Source organism: Pleurodeles waltl, chromosome 1_2 (assembly GCF_031143425.1).
Source record: "Pleurodeles waltl isolate 20211129_DDA chromosome 1_2, aPleWal1.hap1.20221129, whole genome shotgun sequence".
NCBI lineage: Eukaryota > Metazoa > Chordata > Amphibia > Caudata > Salamandridae > Pleurodeles > Pleurodeles waltl.
The window spans coordinates 1,133,485,253-1,133,506,332 of NC_090437.1; the positions used below are offsets into that span (position 1 = coordinate 1,133,485,253).

Below are 21,080 nucleotides of genomic sequence, written 5' to 3' on the forward strand. Positions count from 1 at the left end.
TGGTGACTGCCAGTAAGTGATATATACACATGACCAAAGGTTACAAGGATGTGATAGCTAGGTGGACATTTTTCCTAGACAAAACCATAGAAATACATCAGATATAGTTATTCTTATAGTTATGTTAAGAAACTATAAGTTGTGGCCTAAAGTTACTTAACGGCATGAGTTATAGTTTCTTCTGATAAGTATAACTATAAGTAGCTGAACTATAACTGCTCAGTCTTTATGGTTTTGTATGGGTAAAATGTCAACCTAATTAAAACGCTCCTTTAACCTTTGCTTTTCGCAGTGAATTTCTATGTTTTTAAAACATAAAGTAATATATAATTACCATACATTACTACAACCACTGCCGCGCCCGGGCTTTGGCCATGAGCAGCGGTGTTGTGGCCAACCCATTTGCATTCACCCAACCCCACACTGCACATGGTCTTTCTTTTTTTTAAAGTCTGCTTTGGATCCATTGCAGATTTACACTGGGGATAGCACTGAGCCTCGCGATGTACCTGCAGATCCGTGGTTTGCGAGAAAATAAAATTTGGGCAATTCCATGTGTCCTATGGGGTCAGTATATCTTTATCCAGACTCCTGGTGTGTTTTTCCCCTCCCCCCGACACAAGCAACAAAGAAAACGGCGGCTGCAATTTTCCTGTCAGTTGCGGCCAGCCAATCAGATCCCTGCTTTTCTCCAGGATCCACAGATCCTCAGCAAGTGGATCCACAAAGGATCCACGTCCCTAGATATCTATATTTCTGTGTCCTTTAATAACTTTAAAACTACTGAACAGATTTACACCAAATTACAAAAAGGGTCTTTCTGGACCTAGAGCTAGCTTTCTAACAAATTGAGTCTAATTCCATTCAGGCTGTAGACATGTTCAAAATCCCTATCGGAAACTTCAGGGGGAAAATGCGTTTTGGGACCCCCACTTTTTCTGGGCCCCAGTTTCACGGATCACACCTGAACCTTTCCCTGTAACCACCCAGAGACTTTTTCTAAACTTTAGTGAATGATATAGTTAGAATGATATATTTTAGGACAAATTGAAAAGAAAAATGTAATTGTTAATTCAAATATTTAAGAAGAGTGAGCTCACCTTCAGTCTATACCTTTAAAGTTTGAAGTTGAAAAGAAATTAAATTAGGCAAACAACCAGTTCAGTGTGGGGGGCACTACTAGTCCATAGATTACCTCTTAGTCTATAGCATCCAGATATAACTTTGACATTCAAGCCAAAGATTTTGTTGGTGAAAAAGATTCACATGGGAAAAAGACTTCAATGTGCCATCACTGCTTTAAGTAGCAGCTACCTGCTTGTGGGAGCAGTGTTTTCATCTTTTTTCCTGCATGCACATTTGAATGCAGGGAAACAGATGAAAAAAAACGCTTTCTGCAATTAGGAGCTGTTTGACAGCTGCTGCTGGCAGAAAGGGGAGTTTGTTTGCTTTTGCTTGGTGGAAAATGTCAGCTACCACCAAGCAAAAGCAAACAGCTATTTCCCATGGGTTGGCACCCCGGGACATAGCAGGAGTCGGCTCTGAGGAATGGCGGCCCCCAGGGCCAACTATGGCTCACTTGGCTCCCCTCCAACAAGAAGTAGCCCGGGGATGTTGTGGTCCCCGGTGTTGGAGGTCCATGATGGACCACCTCCCTTCTTTAAATTCAGCCCCAAGGAAGTGGTGGTCCCAGAGCAGCAGAGGAGGCTTGTGGTCCCCCTGCGTTCATTATGATTAAAGCCCCAGAGAGATGGTGGTCTCCGGGGCTGGGTGGGGATTTTCACCACTCCTCACTTATTATGATTTAAGCCCTGGGGAGGTGGGATCCCCGGGGCTGAGGGGTGGCCGCATGGCAACCCCCATTCATTTTGATTTAAGCACCGGGGAGGTGGCGGTCCCTGTGGGTTTGAGGGGGTGTGTGTGTGGCCCCCCGGCATTCATTATGATTAAATCCCCAGGGAGGTGGCGATTCCCGGGTCTGCGGGGGGCACGCCCCCCACTGCATTCATTATGATTTAAGCCCCAGGGAGATTGTGATCCCAAGGGCTGCAGGGTGGCTGCGTGGCCACTTCCATTCATTTTGATTTAAGCTCTCAGGAGGTGGCAGTCCCTGGGGCTGTAGGGGCAACGGGCAGGGCTTCTTAAAAGCAAGCTTTGGCTTTTTAAAAAACAATTGCATTGATTTGAAATTACAAGAGTTACATTTTGATTAAATCTATTGCTTTTTTTATACACTTATTTTTTATTTTGAGAGTTGAGTAAAATGATGTTTTATTGTTTGTGTTGTTTAACAATAGCCTTTTAACAAAAGCTAATAAAGTCTAATCTGATCTGATCTAATCTAATCTATTCTAAACTGATCTGTAACTTTAACGCATGACAAGTTGGGAGGCAGAATAACATGTCGCCATTTGACTCTGAAACATGCAGAGGTTGAAATGTGGAGTTTCAAGTGGAAGACCTATGAAAAAAAGAGGAACAACCTTTCCCCAAAACCTAGGGAAACCTGAGAGGATGTGACGTACCACAAGCAAATCAATATTTTTGGAGACCAAACAAATATGTGTTCTATAGTCTATTTTTTATTTAAGACCACTCATGCACTAAAGCAAAGGGACAGATGTAATAAGATACAAAATATAAAAAACCACCCTGACCCAAATTGTGTGCATTTTAGTGATGCACAGTTCTACATCATGTGTAGTCTTTTTGGGTCGAAGCCTATGAGAGAGCACAGCTGGGTAGTTGCAAAGACATCTTGTGGACATTCTGAAAGCTGACCTAGGAATGCATTTCGTCCAGTCCTTACCATTGGCCCTTTGTTTTGTCACTCACAGTTGCTTTCTACTGTTCTAGCCCCTCCAGCATGTCTTGGGCCCTCCCATGGAGTATAGCCTGTTTACCTCCTCCCTGATGGGCTTCTTTATTTCTTTCACAACTGCTTGCTTTTCAGAAGCTCTTTTTCCTTTTTGTCCTGGGGCAGTCAATGAGAGTTCATGTTTTATTAAGCTGTCCTCCTTGTATGCTTCTTTCCCCCATTTCAGTCCCAAACAATGTGCTTCTGTGTTGGTGTTTTGCCCATGTGACCCCCCCACACCCCCACCCCTCCTCCTCAATGCCCCACGTTTCTCTCTCTATCTCGTGCTCTGGCAGGAACTCAACCACAGGAGTTTTCAAGCGCTCTATTTGCACATCACTTATTATATTAGAAAAGGTCACATTCATTTTTTTAATCATTGGAGAATAAATGTTGTGTCCAGAATCACAAAATATTGAGCCAACATCAGGACTTGAACCTGGAACCTCATTTTGAAAGTTGGCAGCTCTGGACCTAAGAGTTCTTTACTTTCCTCCGTGTGCTCATCTCCGCCCTCTGCATTGCCTGCTCACTGCCCCTGCAACCCTCTGATGGAATTCGTGACCAGAACAAACTGATCTCAAAATATATTCTCTTGTAAGGAGCGTATGATTTAATAGTTGCCTTTTTAAATAATAGAATGGCCACTGATAAATCACATCAGTTTTACACTGCAGGAAGTAACTGGATTTGCATTATCAACAGCTATTTCATTATAAAAAATATAACTCATACATCATCTTCTCAGTACTGGAGTAAAGCACCCTGTAAAATAAACCTGTATTACACATTCAGTTGGGCTGCAGGGACTGTGAGCAGCCTAGTGCTGCAGTGCAAAAATGCAAGATGACAGTTACATTTAGTGAGGGATAGACTGCCTTTGCTTGGGAGTAGGGACCCAGTGAATTTGCATGTGATGGTCACAGGCCATCAATAACAAATAACAATGGCCAGACTCTCAAAATGAAGATGGAGGTAGGAGTGAAGGTTTTAAACTAACCCAGATCCCTAAGGTGAGAACAAACGTTAAAGGGCAAAAACAAAACACAACACAGCCAGCAGTGCTGAAACTCTACAACAGTCTACTCCACTCTACTGTACTCCATGCCACTTCACGTCACTCCATGCCTCTCTACTCCACTCTACTTCACTGTATTCCACTCTACCCCATTCTACTCCCCTTATGCCACTGCAGTACATGCCTCTCTAAAACACTCTCCTCTACTCCACTCTATGTTGCTTTACACTGCTGTATGCTGCTCTACTCTATGCCATTCCATTCTGTCAAGATCCCTCTACCACCCTAAGCTCTACCGCACTGTACTCTACTCCATGCCGCTCTACTCCACAACACTCTATGGCACTCAGTGCCACTCCACTCTCCACTTTACTCCAATACAATTAACTCTACTCCATGCCACTCCACTCTACACTATTCTACTCCTCTCTATGACACTCCATTCTATGACAGTACGCTCTACTTCACTCTACGACACCTTATGCCATGTCACTCCACCCTACGACACTCTACTTCACTCTATGCCACTCCACTTTATACTACTCCACTCTAAAACACTCTATGCCACTCCACTCTACCTACACCACTCCAACATCCAACTCTTTGCTCTATTCTACACACCTCTACTCATTGACACTCTACACCAGTTTACTCCACTCCATTCTGTGCCACTCTGCTTTAGGACAGTTCACCCCATGCCACTAACTTTTAGCCATGCTGAACAGCACTTACAGTGGTGTACAACATTGCTAAAACACACTGGCAAAGCCAATAGCTCTCTCATAGGCGAGACCTATTGGCTTTGCCAGTGCTTGTCTGTTGTTTTCATTTTGGTGACTAAATGGTGCTAGTGCAGTTTGTACATTATTAGGAAGCAATGTCATCGAAAACACATGCTGTTTGTGATTAGTCAAACACTATTGTAAGCTAGGGTCAAACTATATCACTGTTTGAGTAAAAATATGGAGGCGTACCTGGTTGTTCTTCTACTGGCCGCTGATTTCTGCGATAGAAAATGGCTTCTAATCCATCAATGCTATTTTTAAGGCATTTGGTGTATTTACAACACTGCACTCGGGCGCTGCATTCAATGCTCGGCACCTCTGGACCAAAAACAATTAATGGTCAGTACAATACGTTTGAAAGTTATACCGCATTTTCCTTTGAACAGTTTAATGATGATTGTGTCATAATTAAAGTATCTAAATGTTTTCATGTGAGTCCTTAAAATTATTTATTTCTGCAGGATTGAGTGGTTAGAGATTGTGAGAGGGAGTGGAAATGAGTCAGAGGTATAGCTATCAGTGTGCAGCAGGCGCGGTTGCACTAGGGCTCAGAGTCAGTGGGTGTGAAAGGATGAGTTTGTGCGTGTTTGTAAGTGAGAATGAAAACCACCCAGTATGAATGTGCTTGTGTGTGATTAACATTAAGCTTGGGTGAGTATGAGGGAAAATGAGTGAGAGAATGCGAGTTAGAGTGAGTGAGAAGGAGGAAAGTAAATGTAAGCGGGAATGAGTTTGAGTGAGGCAAATTTTGAAATAAAATGGGGTATTACTTTCACTGCTTTCAAAGGTCACCAGCGCCACTGGTTAGTATACATTGTAATCTGATCTGGCAATGTTTTCATAAGATTTAAATAAACCAAGTAGTTGTCTTGTAACCAAACAATTATTACTTTACATCACATAGCCACATAGACATAACAAGACCAATAACACCTTGTATCACACCTAACACGTTTTCCTTGTATGCATTCAGTCAACATTTGTGTGTCTCCACAAAAAATGTTTCAGAGTCCTTGAGACATACTGATAGAAGTTTAAGGGTGGAAGTATAGAGGAACGTCCATTCACATCGTGTATCATAATTAATCACAATTTCCACAAGGCAAAAACCGTGATCAATAATTTTGTTGAAGAATGATATAACTTAGATATTGTCAAAGAATGTGGTCATAATATTATGTTTTTTCTATCCGTTTGTGAATGTTGAGCAATCCAATTCAAGCAATATGTTCAAATCAAATCAAATTGTATTAGGTTATACAAAGATAACCATAATAAATGAAATAAAATACAATGGGACGTAGCACAAGTCGTGCTCCTCATGCAGGCAAAATCCCGGACTATTAGGGCCAACACCTAGCAAACTTCTGAAAAATCTGTCCTCATCTGTTTGGGGTAGCATACTATTTCGATAACCCCTAATCACAACTTCACACAAAAACAATGGAAGCCTGTACACCTCAAGCAGGGGTGTGATGGTTTATTCCCAACCCTGGAGGAAAACTCAAATGTTGCACCAACTGCAGCACTGAAGCGTGTACAACACTTATAAATACAGGGGTTCCAATGTCCTTTATCATCAAAGGTTACGCCTGAATAAGGACATTTGTGAAAACGGCTAATAATGTGATCATTAATAACTACAGAGCCCAATTTGCTCTGGGGCTTACCACATACAACAAAATGAGTCTTAGGAATTCACTTCAAGGTCTAAACTAGTCAAGAACTCATCAAATGAAATAACTGCACTAGGTCGGCCATTCATGGTATGCGCCATAAAAACAACAACACAACGCATATGGGGAATTTTGTGAACAGGCTAGTCGTGCCCGTTCAACTAGTCATCAGGTCACGAAAGTGGTGATCTTATTATCGGCATGGAGTGTGGTGGTGGTGTCCGGTGTCCGTGTGCTCTATAAGGGGTGGGGGTGTTCCCCTTACGGAATAGGTGGTCTCACACACTTTAAAGTGTCATGCTTCATCATTTGACCACCTATCCCCACTGAGGTAGGATGATAACACCTGGACGGACTCAACCTCTTTGTTAAAGGTACTCTGGGGGAGTGCTAAAATGATATCTTTCTGGATAAAGCGGGGATCCAGTGGAGTGAAAATATTAGCTAAAATTGCCTAACAAATCACAGTTGTATCCTATTCCTTTAATGATGGTGTTTGTTGGTAAGATTAAAATCAATTGGGACAATCTTGAAAATAATGGTTCAAGGTGTCGTTTATATGGCCAACATGTTTCTGCCCTCTCCTATAGCAAACTGGTCCGGGGCATTAATCAGGGTCTAGGATCCCTCCGATATATAGGGGTGGCTGGCTAAGCTAGAAAGTGTCCCAGCCTTCTCTGCAAGCGGCTGGGACAGGGGCCCTTTTATGTTGCAAAACAGATAGCCACCTTTGGAGTAAGTGTGACAACAAGGGGCAATGCCCCCTCCCTTTCCCAGACCAGGGGCTAATTGCCCTTCACTTATAGGGCCTTCCTTAACTGAGTTTTCTCTCAGGTAGGCCCACTGTGCATTTTAATGATTTTGCTGACTTTCTAAACCTTCCCTTTTCATGCATGTAAGGCACCCCTAAGGTAGGCACTAGATAGCCCCATGGGCAGGGTGCAGTGTTTGTTAAAGGTGGGACGTGTACCGATGTGTGTTACATGTCCTAACAGTGAAATACTGCTAAATCCAGTCTTCACTGTTGCAAGGCCTATCTCTCTCATAGGTTAACATGGGGGCTGCCTTTAAATATTATTAAAGTGTAGATTCCCTTTGAGAGCAGATAGAAGTTGGCGTCTCTGAACTCACAATTTAAAAATACATCTTTTAGTGAGGTTGGATTTTAAATTGTTAGTTTGAAAATGCCACTTTTAGAAAGATCACTTCTGGAACCTCTGCCAAGGAGAAGAGCTGAAGAGCTGAGGAGAAGTGCTGCGCCTGCCTGTGACTTTGCTTTGTTCGGCTATCCTGCAGTTGCTGCTTCTGCCTGTGAAGGGGGACAAAGAATCTCCAAGGGCTTCAACTGAGCTTTCCTCCTGTTATGAAGTCTCAGGGCCATCAAAGGCTTCCCATGCCAGCACCTGGACTCTCTGCTGAGACTCCTGCCCTACCAAGTGGTGCCCTATCCAGTCCCTGGGCCCTTGAAAGGTGAAGTTGGCAGAACAAGAGCTGAAAATCCATGCACAGACCGCCATGCTGGGACATTTTCAACACATTATTTACAATGCAGCTGATAAACGACGTGCTGCCAGCTTCACGGCTAAAATCAACACTCCACCTGCATCGTGGCTGGGAGATTGACGCATTGCTGCTGGAGAAACGACACACAGCACCTGCTTGCCACTGCTCATAGTGACGCAAACCCCATGCAGCACGGTTTTCTAACACCATGCGATCGGATTTTCCACGCATCGTCCCTGGGTGTCAAAGTCATCCCGACTCTGAGCGGATCCGAGGTGCCTGTTCCAGAAATCGATACATCGCTCTCTTGCGAGGGAGAAAAACAACGCATCGCCGACCTGACCACAGAAGAAACAACACATGCTCGCCCATGCGGCTTTATTTTGGATGCTAACCAGGTACTTTGTGCAAAATCAACATTTCCATTGTTTTCTATGAAGAAAGACTCTTATTCTTTTGAAAATTCATATCTTGACTTCTGTATGTTGGATTGTTGTCATTTTGGTTGTTTGATTTCGATAAATATTGCCTATTTTTCTAAACTGGTGTGGTGTCCATGTTGTTGTGTTTTCACTATATTTCTATGTGTGTCAGTACATATACTTTACACATTGCTTCTGAGTTAATCCTGCCTGCTCATACTAAGCTACCAAGGGAGTGATTGGGGTTTAACCAAGTGTGTTTCTTCTTTGCTCTGACTAGAGTGAGGGTTCTTGCTTGGACAGAGGGTGACCTGAATGCCAGCGAAAGACCCCATTTCTAACACCTGCCAATCGTATATTTATTAATAAGTAGTGGCAAATTTAAACACCGCTCCTGGGTCCCCAGACCTTCCCTGGACCCATACTGTACCTGTTCCCCCACCCAACATGCCTCAAAACAATGTGGCCCAAGATCTTCAACAAATCTAATCTAACAAAGAAATAGGACGACTGTAGGAAAGTACCATCTTGCCTGGCATGTTACCCCCATTTTTCACTGTATATATGTTGTTTTAGTTGTATGTGTCACTGGGACCCTGTCATCCAGGGCCCCAGTGCTCATAAGTGTGCCTGAATGTGTTACCTGTGTAGTGACTAACTGTCTCACTGAGGCTCTGCTAATCAGAACCTCAGTGGTTATGCTCTCTCATTTCTTTCCAAATTGTCACTAACAGGCTAGTGACCAATTTCACCAATTTACATTGGCTTACTGGAACACCCTTATAATTCCCTAGTATATGGTACTGAAGTACCCAGGGTATTGGGGTTCCAGGAGATCCCTATGGGCTGCAGCTTTTCTTTTGCCACCCATAGGGAGCTCTGACAATTCTTACACAGGCCTGCCACTGCAGCCTGAGTGAAATAACGTCCACGTTATTTCACAGCCATTTTACACTGCACTTAAGTAACTTATAAGTCACCTATATGTCTAACCTTTACCTGGTAAAGGTTGGGTGCTAAGTTACTTAGTGTGTGGGCACCCTGGCAGTAGCCAAGGTGCCCCCACATTGTCCAGGGCCAATTCCCCGCACTTTGTGAGTGCGGGGACACCATTACACGCGTGCACTACATATAGGTCACTACCTATATGTAGCTTCACAATGGTAACTCCGAATATGGCCATGTAATATGTCTATGATCATAGAATTGCCCCCTCTATACCATCCTGGCATAGTTGGCACAATCCCATGATTCCAGTGGTCTGTAGCACAGACCCTGGTACTGCCAAACTGCCTTTCCCGGGGTTTCACTGCAGCTGCTGCCAACCCCTCAGACAGGCATCTGCCCTCCTGGGGTCCAGCCAGGCCTGGCCCAGGTTGGCAGAACAAAGGACTTCCTCTGAGAGAAGGTGTTACACCCTCTCCCTTTGGAAAATGGTGTGAAGGCAGGGGAGGAGTAGCCTCCCCCAGCCTCTGGAAATGCTTTCATGGGCACATTTGGTGCCCATTTCTGCATAAGCCAGTCTACACCGGTTCAGGGACCCCTTAGCCCTGCTCTGGCGTGAAACTGGACAAAGGAAAGGGGAGTGACCACTCCCCTGACCTGTACCTCCCCTGGGAGTTGCCCAGAGCTCCTCCAGTGTGCTCCAGACCTCTGCCATCTTGGAAACAGAGGTGCTGCTGGCACACTGGACTGCTCTGAGTGGCCAGTGCCACCAGGTGACGCCAGAGACTCCTCCTGATAGGCTCCTTCAGGTGTTGCTAGCCTATCCTCTCTCTTAGGTAGCCAAACCCTCTTTTCTGGCTATTTAGGGTCTCTGTCTCTTGGGATTCCTTAGATAACAAATGCAAGAGCTCATCCGAGTTCCTCTGCATCTCTCTCTTCACCTTCTGCCAAGGAATCGACTGCTGACCGCGCTGGAAGCCTGCAAAACTGCAACATAGTAGCAAAGACGACTACTGCAACTCTGTAACGCTGATCCTGCCGCCTTCTCGACTGTGGGGGTAGTCTGCCTCCTCTCTGCACTAGAAGCTCCGAAGAAATCTCCCGTGGGTCGCCGGAATCGTCCCCCTGCAACCGCAGGCACCAAAGAACTGCATCACCGGTACCTTGGTTCTCCTCTCAGCACAACGAGCGAGGTCCCTTGAATCCAGCAACTCTGTCCAAGTGACTCCCACAGTCCAGTGACTCTTCAGTCCAAGTTTGGTGGAGGTAAGTCCTTGCCTCCCCACGCCAGACTGCATTGCTGGGAACCGTGACTTTTGCAGCTACTCCGGCCTCCGTGCACTTCCGGCAGAAATCCTTTGTGCACAGTCCAGCCTGGGTCCACGGCACTCTAACCTGCATTGCACGACCTCCTAAGTTGTTCTCCGGCGACGTGGGACTCCTTTGTGCGACTTCGGGTGAGCACCGTTTTACGCATCCTTGTAGTGCCTGTTTCTGGCACTTCTCCGGGTGCTACCTGCTGCTGAGAGGGCTCTTTGTCTTGCTCGACGTCTCCTCTGTCTCCTGACGCAATTTGCAACATCCTGGTCCCTCCTGGGCCACAGCAGCGTCCAAAAACCCTTGCCGCATGATTTGCAGTTAGCAAGGCTTGTTGGCGGTCTTTCAATCAATCAATCAATCAATCATAGTATTTATAAAGCGCGCTATGTACCCGTCAGGGTTTCGAGGCGCTGAGGGGGTGGGGGGAGCGCTGCTGATTTAGCGGTCGAAGAGCCAGGTCTTGAGGAGCCTTCTGAATGCGAGGAGGTCCTGGGTCTGGCGAAGAGATGTGGGGAGAGAGTTCCAGGTCTTGGCGGCGAGGAAGGAGAAGGATCTGCCGCCGGATGTCTTGCGCTGGATTCGGGGTACGATGGCGAGGGCGAGGTTGGCGGATCGGAGTTGACGTGTTGGAGTGTAGAAGTTCAGTCTGGTGTTGAGGTAGGAGGGTCCGGTGTTGTGAAGTGCCTTGTGAGCGTGGGTCAGGAGTTTAAAGGTGATCCTCTTGTCTACCGGGAGCCAGTGGAGTTCCTTTAGGTGAGGGGAGATGTGATTTCGGCGGGGTATGTCGAGGATCAGTCGGGCGGAGGCATTTTGGATGCGTTGGAGTCGTTTGATGTCTTTGGTTGGGATGCCTGTGTAGAGTGCGTTGCCGTAGTCAAGTCTGCTGCTGACGAGGGCCTGGGTCACCGTCTTTCTGGTTTCTGTTGGAATCCACTTGAAGATTCTGCGGAGCATTCGAAGGGTGTTGAAACAGGAGGAGGAGACGGCGCTGACCTGTTTGGACATGGTGAGGGCGGAGTCCAGGATGAAGCCGAGGTTTCTTGCGTGTCTTGCAGGGGTGGGCGGGGGTCCGAGGACGGAGGGCCACCATGAGTCATTCCAGGCCGAGGGAGTGCGCCCGAGGATGAGGACTTCCGTCTTGTCGGAGTTGAGTTTCAGGCGACTGTTGTTCATCCAATCGGCGATGGATTTTAGTCCCTCGTGGAGGTTTGTTTTGGCGGTGAGCGGGTCTTTGGTCAGGGAGAGGACGAGCTGGGTGTCGTCGGCGTAAGAGATGATGCTGAGATGATGTTGGCGGGCCAGTTGAGCGAGGGGGGCCATGTAGACGTTGAACAACGTAGGGCTGAGGGAGGATCCTTGGGGGACGCTGCAGATGAGGTTGGTGGCTTTGGAGCGGAAAGGGGAGAGACGGACTCTCTGCGTTCTGTCGGAGAGGAAGGATGAGATCCAGTGGAGGGCTTTGTCTTGGATGCTGGCTTCCTGGAGGCGGGTCAGTAGGGTGCGGTGGCAGACGGTGTCAAAGGCGGCTGATAGGTCGAGGAGGATGAGGGCTGAGGTTTCGCCGTTGTCCATTTGATGTCTGATGTCATCTGTGGCGGCGAGGAGAGCAGTCTTAGTGCTGTGGTTTCGTCTGAATCCGGATTGTGAGGGGTCCAGAATGGAATTGTCTTCGAGGAAGTGGGTGAGCTGAGTGTTGACGATCTTCTCGATGACTTTCGCTGGAAAAGGGAGGAGAGAGATCGGACGGAAGTTTTTGAGATCGTTGGGGTCGGCCTTGGGTTTTTTGAGGAGGGGTTGGATTTCTGCGTGTTTCCAGCTGTCCGGGAAGGTGGCAGAAGTGAAGGAGAGGTTGATGATCTTGCGGAGTTCGGGGGCGATGGTGGCGTTGGCTGAGTTGAAAACATGATGGGGGCAGGGGTCCGTGGGGGAGCCTGAGTGGATGGTGTTCATGGTTGTTATGGTTTCTGCCTCGTCCACGTGGGTCCAGGCGGTGAGGCGGCAGTCGCGGGAGGAGACGTCGGGGGTGGGGTCTGGCGGTGGACCGGTGTTGAAGCTGTCGTGGATGGTAGCGATTTTCTGGTGGAAGAAGGTGGAGAGGTCGTCGCAGAGTTTCTGGGAGGGCGGGATGTCGTTGGAGTTGGCTTTTGGATTGGAGAGTTCCTTCACGATGCCGAAGAGTTCTTTGCAGTCGTGGGCGTTGTTGTTGATGCGTTCGGTGAAGTGGGCGCGATGGCGATGCGGATCCGTTGGTGGTGTTCGCGGTTGGCGTTTTTGAGGGCGACGAGGTTGTCGGGTGTGCGTTCTTGGATCCATTTCTTTTTGAGCTTCTGGCAGATGCTTTTGGAGGTGGTTAGGTCGTCTGTGAACCAGGCTGGTTTTTTCTTTCCTTGGATGGCGGTGGGTTTCTTGAGAGGGGCAAGGGTGTTGGAGCAGTCGAGGATCCATTGATGGAGGTTGATGGCGGCTGTGCTCGGGTCAGTTGCGTCGGGTGGAAGGTTGTTGATGAGGGTGCTGGTCAGTTGGTCTTGGGTGACTTTGCCCCAGCGGCGGTGGGGAGGTAGCTGGATGCGGTGTTGCTCTGTGGTTTTCTTATAGGTGAAATGGACGCAGTGATGGTCGGTCCAGTGGAGTTCGGAGGTGTGGCTGAAGGAAACGTGGTTGCTTGAGGTGAAGAGGGGGTCAAGGGTGTGTCCGGCGATGTGGGTGGGCGTGTTGACTAGCTGGCGGAGTCCGAGGTTGAGGAGGTTGGAGGTCAGTGATGCGGTGTTGACGTCGTTGGCATTTTCCAGATGGTAGTTCAGATCTCCCAGGAGGATGTAATCCGGGGAAGCGAGGGCGTGGGTGCTTGCAAGGTCGGCAATGGTGTCGCTGAAGGGGGCTCTTGGTCCTGGAGGGCGGTATATGAGGGTTCCTCTGAGGGTCGTGTTGGGGTCCGTGTGGATCTGGAAGTGGAGGTGTTCGGCTGTCCTGAGGGTGTCGTCCGAGTGGGTGTGGATTTTGAGGGTAGCTTTGTGAGCGATGGCTATTCCGCCGCCGATTCCGTTGGTTCGATCTCTTCTGGTGATTTTGTAGCCGTCCGGTATGGCGATGGCGATGTCCGGAGACGAGGAGTCGTTCCACCAGGTTTCGGTCAGGAAAGCCACGTCAGGAGCAGTGGTGTCGAGCAAATCCCAGAGCTCGATGGCGTGTTTTCGTGCGGAGCGGGTGTTGATGAGGATGCAGTTCAGGTGGTTGGGGTTGAATGTTTCAGTAGTTGGATTGGTCGTTCTGATGCAGGAGAAGTTGCAGGTACGGCAGGAAAAAGGTCCATTAGTGTGCTTCGGGGATGCCCGGCAGCATTCAGTGGAGGGGCCGGGATTGAAGGCGCGGAGTTCGTTGATCGAGTAGCGGATGCGGGGGGCGCGAGGGCCAGGGGGTGTGGCGCTGGGCGCGGTCCAGGCGCGGACGGGCGCAGACGGGCTTGCCTCTGGCGTGACTCCGGCGCGCCAGCGGCGCGCCCGCTGCGCGAGGACGCGCAGCGCCAGCCATTAAGAAGGGAGGGGGGAGGGAGGAGCAGCTGGGAGGCGGGAGGGAGCGGCAAATGGGGGCGCGAGGGGGGCGGGGCCGCAGGGAGGCAGCGGCAGGGAACGGGGAGCGCACAAGGGGCAAAAAACACTGAAAACTAGCAAAACTACAAGCAGTTACAATGAGAAAATACAATCAGAAATACAATAATGGCACAATACACGATCGGGGAGACAGCAATCAGGGGGGCACAAAGGGGGCAGAAGCGCCGGCGGCGAGGCGCTGAAAAAACGAAAAAGCCAAAAAAAACTTACAGGACGGCGGAAGCGGCACACGGGTCAAGTGAGCCCACTAGCCACCAGGGATGAGGCGCAGGAGGATGCCTGCGGGTGGAGGAGGGCCTCGAACACGCAAACGGCAGCGTGCTCGTGGGACAGAGGCAGAAGGCAGCAGGTTGGTGCTGCGGTCGTGGGGGGCGAGCTCAGGACCTGAAACAGGTCAGAGTTCGCTCACTCGCGACGCGCAGCGCCAGCCATTAAGAAGGGAGGGGGGAGGGAGGAGCAGCTGGGAGGCGGGAGGCAGCGGCAAATGGGGGCGCGAGGGGGGCGGGCCGCAGGGAGGCAGCGGCAGGGAACGGGGAGCGCACAAGGGGCAAAAAACACTGAAAACGAGCAAAACTACAAGCAGTTACAATGAGAAAATACAATCAGAAATACAATCAGAAATACAATAATGGCACAATACACGATCGGGGAGACAGCAATCAGGGGGGCACAAAGGGGGCAGAAGCGCCGGCGGCGAGGCGCTGAAAAAACGAAAAAGCCAAAAAACACTTACAGGACGGCGGAAGCGGCACACGGGTCAAGTGAGCCCACTAGCCACCAGGGATGAGGCGCAGGCAAGAAAACACTTTTGCACGACTTTCCACGGCGTGAGGGATCCGTCCTCCAAAGGGGAAGTCTCTAGCCCTTGTCGTTCCTGCAGAAACCTAAGCTTCTACAGTCCAGTAGCAGCTTCTTTGCACCCGCAGCTGGCATTTCCTGGGCATCTGCCCATCTCCGACTTGCTTGTGACTTTTGGACTTGGTCTCCTTGTTCCACAGGTACCCTGGACTGGAAATCCACCGTTGTTGCATTGCTGGTTTGTGTCTTTCCTGCAGAATTCCCCTATCACGACTTCTATGTCCTTTGGAGAACTTTAGTGCACTTTGCACTCACTTTTCAGGGTCTTGGGGTGGGCTATTTTTCTAACCCTTACTATTTTCTAATAGTCCCAGCGACCCTCGACAAGGTCACATAGGTTTGGGGTCCATTCGTGGTTCACATTCCACTTTTGGAGTATATGGTTTGTGTTGCCCCATCCCTATGTGTCTTCATTGTATCCTATTGTAACTATACATTGTTTGCACTGTTTTCTAATACTATTACTGCATATTTTGGTATTGTGTATATATATCTTGTGTATATTTCCTATCCTCTCACTGAGGGTACACTCTGAGATACTTTGGCATATTGTCATAAAAATAAAGTACCTTTATTTTTAGTATAACTGTGTATTGTGTTTTCTTATGATATTGTGCATATGACACTAAGTGGTACTGTAGGAGCTTCACTCGTCTCCTAGTTCAGCCTAAGCTGCTCTGCTAAGCTACCATTATCTATCAGCCTATGCTGCTAGACACCCTATACACTAATAAGGGATAACTGGGCCTGGTGCAAGGTGCAAGTACCCCTAGGTACTCACTACAAGCCAGTCCAGCCTCCTACAACGACAACATTTAGGTTCCCTGCTGTTCCCTTTTTAAAACACTGGCACTATACATGCAGATTTCAACAAGGGGGGAATCCCAGAATTCATTGCAGCGTTAAGCACATTGACAATAATAGGGGCCCAAAAGTGGATGTTCCTTTATAGAGATCCATGTGTATATCGTCCGGTCTGAGGCTTTATTCCTGAACAGCAACAATCACCTCATCCAGGCTGAACCTAATGGCTAAACTATGTCCGGCATCACCCAAATCCCCCTCAGCTGTCCTGGGGGCCTCATGAATAAATATTACAAAAATGATTAACCCAACCATTAGGTGGGATATTACACCCCATCTCTTCAGAAGTTCTGATAGCAAAACTTCTCCTATGAGGAATGCTCTAGAACAGCCCTGTATTTTTTATGTGACAGGCATGTACTAAATTCCCCCACATCTCTTCATTCATCTCTAACTTATACTAAGTGGTCTTTGCCAAAGTCACTTTACCTCCATTTCTTTGCAATAGTTTTAACACCTTGCGAGTTTTCCTCGCATCTTGACATGATTTATCAAACCAGCCACCCTGATACTTGCAGGATGGCCCACCAGGAGAGTTCATAAGAGCTCCAATAGAATCGTTCAACCTGACCAAAGCATCCTTGACCTCCACCAAAAAAAGGGTTTTCCATCAAAAGCATCCCTAAAATCAGGTTAAAATTACATTTCACCATGGTCTCTACGACCAAAGGAGTATCAGCCTGGTGCTAACGCACTGTTAGACCCTGATCCTTAACTTCCAAGCATGTAGGGCCCAAAAGAGAAGGCAACTGTCTACCAGAGGATATATCAAAAGTCAACACGAGAGGTTTATGATCACTTCCAACCTGCTCCATTTGTACCCTACCCTGATGGACATATTGGCTCATAAACGCTGACACAAATACATAATCAACAGTAGTGCTGGCCCCCTTGCCCACAAAAGTAGGGGCCTGCCTCTCAGGATCATTCTCCAACTCAGTGGTATTAATCAGATCCAGTTTTAAAAGAGCACTAATTAAAGTCTCACCTTTATTATCCAAAGATTTGTTAGTAGTAAAAAACAGTCCTCCCTTTCAAATGGGTTACACAAAGTAGTATAGTCACCAATTTTGGCATTAAAGTCCTCTGCCACAATGATACAAAATTAATTCGAGATAGTTCTGGATTTCAGTAAAGACAGGGCTGAAAAAAGTGCTTGGATTTTACATCCTTGCTCCCATATTGCATTATAAAAATTACCAATCAAAACGTTACATTTACTGGGAAAAACTAAACAATTAAAATGCACTCATGATTACAACCAATGTGATATGCCCGATAGATCTTAGAAATATAAACAAGCGTCAAAAGCCCACTCTTAGGCCGTTGGCAGGGGCCACGAACAGCAGGGACTGCAAACCTCTGATACCCATCCCATTCAGCCTCACCTTCTGACAAATTCTCCTGCAATAAGACAAAATCGAATGAGGAAATAAAACTCACCACTATATCATCCTGAAGCTTGGTATCATACCCTGCAATATTCCAACAAATAAGAGTTGAGAAAGCCAGGGATTCTTTCCTAGAACACAACTGGGTGATTCAATCTCATTTGTGCGGCCGCATAAGGCATGTCATGAATTGAAGAGTTGGTGGGTCTCAAGAGTCAACCAGTGTCCTCTAGGCTAGATAGGGCTGAAAATCTATTCTCAAGGCTGAGTAGAATCCAGATGCAGTCTGTATGAAACATGTGAGTGCAAAACCCCTTGCTGGGATATATGATTGTAGAGAAACGCCAAGAGAACCCAGCCCAACGCACAGGAGGAGATCAAATGGTAGGGTAGCCTTGGGTATGTAGAGTTAATGACAGTGCAGTCACCTTTCAAGTTCTGGGCAGATGGATCCACCCACCCAATCCGCCTTACCAACAAAATGTCCTCAAAATCTCTAGGATAGAAATCACAGTTTTTACCCAGACAATGTCCGACCTTAGTTTTCAGCTGCGCTGTAGACTCTCATACACCAGATGATAACAGTGGCACATTTGTAAGGACTACAACATAAGGGGCACAATCAGGTGGGAGATCCAGTCTGGGTTGGGGAACTAACTGAGTGCTAACAGCCCTAACTACTGGAGAGTCCCCCTTTTGTGCTCCCCCAATATTGTCAGTATTGCAATTGATAATGGTATTGGGGGCCCAATAGTCCCAGCAAGCGTATGGCGAGAAGAACCAATAACAGACGTTTCTGTGTTCATATGAGACATCTGACTGGGCTGACAGGACAGATCCTCTCGGGGTGGGGGCTGGGTGGTAGTCAAAAGGGCCTTCTTTGGCTGAAGAGAGACCAGAAGACCCATTAGAGTATAAAGATTTGGGGTCGTAGCCTTGACCCTTCCAGTCCCCCAGTCTGGAAGCCAACAAAGTGATTGCCATCTCCAGGCAGCGTAATTTATCTTTAAAAGGTGCCAAGCAAGATTCCACCAGCTCTTTGATCTGATCTAAAAGGTTATCCGAGCAATGCGAATAAACCTGGTCCTGATGAGGAGCCCCATGCAGACAAGGAAGGACAGCCTGGGCATTTTTAGTTTGCTCAGGAATAGCGGGCTCAGCTGTTTTTTTCCCATTTCTATTCAGTGGTCTTTTCCTTTTTGGCAGCGAGTTTCCATCTCTGGGATGAGTAACAATCAAATCAGAAGAGCTGCCTGCACAAAACTCAACCACCCCACTCAATAGGCATTAGTATTCTAACAGGAAGAGGCATGGATGGACCATCCTGATTTGCATTAACAGTGGGCTCTCACAGCATCAGCATTGGGAGGATCAACAACGTTGATGGAGGCTCTTTGATTATCACTCATTGCAAGAGAAAGCCTCCTCTCGGCCAAAACAATCTCCTTAGGGACCACCCCAACAGCTCTAGCCAGGAAAGAGTCTAGAGTAAAACTAATAGGCTCCTTGTGTGTGACTGACAGAACTCTAACATTTTGCTGTTTTCTTTTCCCCATCTTAATGGCCAAACAAATTACAAAATATTGACAGCCCAACTGCACCTCGGGCCCAGTCAAGCAAACTTTGACCAAAAGCTTAGGGACATAATCAACTTACCCCGCAGCCCAGTCTAAAGATGGAAAAAAACACGAGGGGGACCCAGCCTCGCCCAGTCATGGACGGGCACAGACGGGCCCGCTCTTGGTTTGGTCTTTGCCTGGGTTGTGCCTGTGCGCATCCCACACTGCGGGGGGGGGGGGGGGGGGGGGGGTGAGGCAGCGTGACGTAGCGTGATGGTGAGGGTCTCCCCCATCAGCAGCTGCGGTGGATTGCTGCGATGCTAAGTGCCCTGGGACATCGAGCCCCACCATAGCAGGAGTCCAGGTAATCCCGTGCTGCGGGGGGGGGGGGGCGAGGGAGCGCTATGTAAAGTGATGGTGAGCGCCTCCCCCTGTCAGCAACAGTGGTGGATTGCTGTGATGCAAAGCACCCTGGGACACCAAGTCCCACCATGTGCAGAAAAAAAGCAGGGCAAGAGTACCGGTAATCCAGCGAGGCAGTGCTATGTGGCGCAATGGTGAGCGCCTCCCCCGCCAGCAGCTGCAGCAGATTGCTGCAATGCAAAGTGCTCTGGGACACCAAGCCCCACCAGGACAGAAAAATAGCAGGACAAGAGTCCAGGCAATCCTGCGCAGTGGGGGGCGAGGAAGCGTTATGTAGCGCAATGGTGCGCACCTCCCCTTGTCAGCAGCTGTGGCAGATTGCTGCGATGCAAAGAGCCATTGGCCGAGTCCCATCAGGGCAGAAAAACAGCAGGCCAACAGTCCAGGTAATCCTGTGCTACGGGGGCGATGCAGTACTATGTAGCCTGATGGCGAGTGCCTCCCTCTGTCAGCAGCTGCAGTGGATTGCAGCGATGCAAAGCACCCTGGGACACTGAGTCCCATCAGGGCAGAAAAAAAGAAGGGCAAATAGAACAGGTAATGTGTTCATAACAGAACTTAAAACCCACCATAATTATGTGAATAAAGCACATCTGCTGCTTACCATGGATGAAAGTTGACAGCAAATGATTGCTTTCTTTCAGAAGTACTTTAGCTACTCTTTTAATATAAGCCAGTTGTGCATATATAAAGCCCACATATTTGAAAAAGGTCTCCTGAATTGACTTGGAATAAACCATATGTATATGCTAGTGAAGAGACAGTTTTAATTGAAATACTTTACTGTACAAGGGTTGGCCCAGGAGAGGCTGGCTTATCATTACAATATGAGCCATATTTATGAGTTGTAGGAAGGAAGGAATAACTCATTCCATTGCAATGCATGCCATTATCACGCGTGCGTAACGAGAATGCCATTACCACACATATCCTTCACCACGCATGCATTTACAACGAATTAAGTTGTAAGAGCATGTATGTTAAAGGCATATGTGTGGTAAAGCTATTTCTGTGGCCCCTGTCCTGAGCCCTAAAACTGTCTCCCCAACCCCAGTTTGAAAACTGCCTCCCCCCAAAACTCTCCTGGTACACAGAGGAGCTACCTACTCTGCCACATAGCAAAGGTCACACAAGGCTCTGGCATCTTGAGACTGCAATGTCTGGCACACTGAGACTGCAATGCCTGGCAAACAATGAGGCTGCCGTGCGAGAGTTCATGGCTGTGCTAGTTTTGCAAACAGCTTTGCTTTTTTATGAGACATTCAGTGAGACACTCTGATACTCGCCCAAGTCTGAAAATCGTCCCCCACTACCTAAAACCTAACCCCCCTCCCTGAAACAGTATCCCCCTCACCTTACCCTTAAAAAGAGTCAGCTACTCTGATGCAATCTATACAGATTTCTACAGCTCCTCTGAACATTCAAGGCTGATATTGTGGTGAACATCTGGCGCCCTGACCACCACCACACCAACTCACAGCCGGAGCCACTCAGCAGCTGACTCGCACCTCTGAGCAGCTGTGGTGTTGCCGGCCGCGGGTGAGCCTGAGGAAATGGAAGTATCTTTTATTTCCTCTAACGACACGGATAGGCTTCACCAGCATTACCGCAAATGGCCCCTATCATGCATACCAATACTAGATAATGTTTTGCGGCACACATAGAAATAAGAAAATGCCTCAGGTGATTGCTATTCTGTAGAAAGGTGCCCCTTCATGCACAAAAACAATCCTGCATGCAACGCAGGCACCCTTGCACTATGGTGCAAGGGTGCCTATGCTGGTGCTAGGCTGCCAAAAGGGCACCAGCAGAGGGAACAAGAACAGAAAGGCACCATAGTGGATAAATACG

The 21,080-nt window shown here is 48.0% G+C and overlaps 1 protein-coding gene across 4 annotated transcripts in view; it reads right to left on the reverse strand.

Moving 5' to 3' along the window:
- Positions 1-21,080, reverse strand: part of LOC138248803 (uncharacterized) — a 254,919-nt gene that overhangs the window by 126,970 nt on the left and 106,869 nt on the right. For all 4 annotated transcript variants that reach the window (XM_069202737.1, XM_069202746.1, XM_069202719.1 and 1 more), the window contains exon 4: positions 4,850-4,978. In XM_069202737.1, coding sequence (XP_069058838.1) covers positions 4,850-4,978 — 129 coding nt within the window. The remainder of the gene's footprint in view (positions 1-4,849; positions 4,979-21,080) is intronic.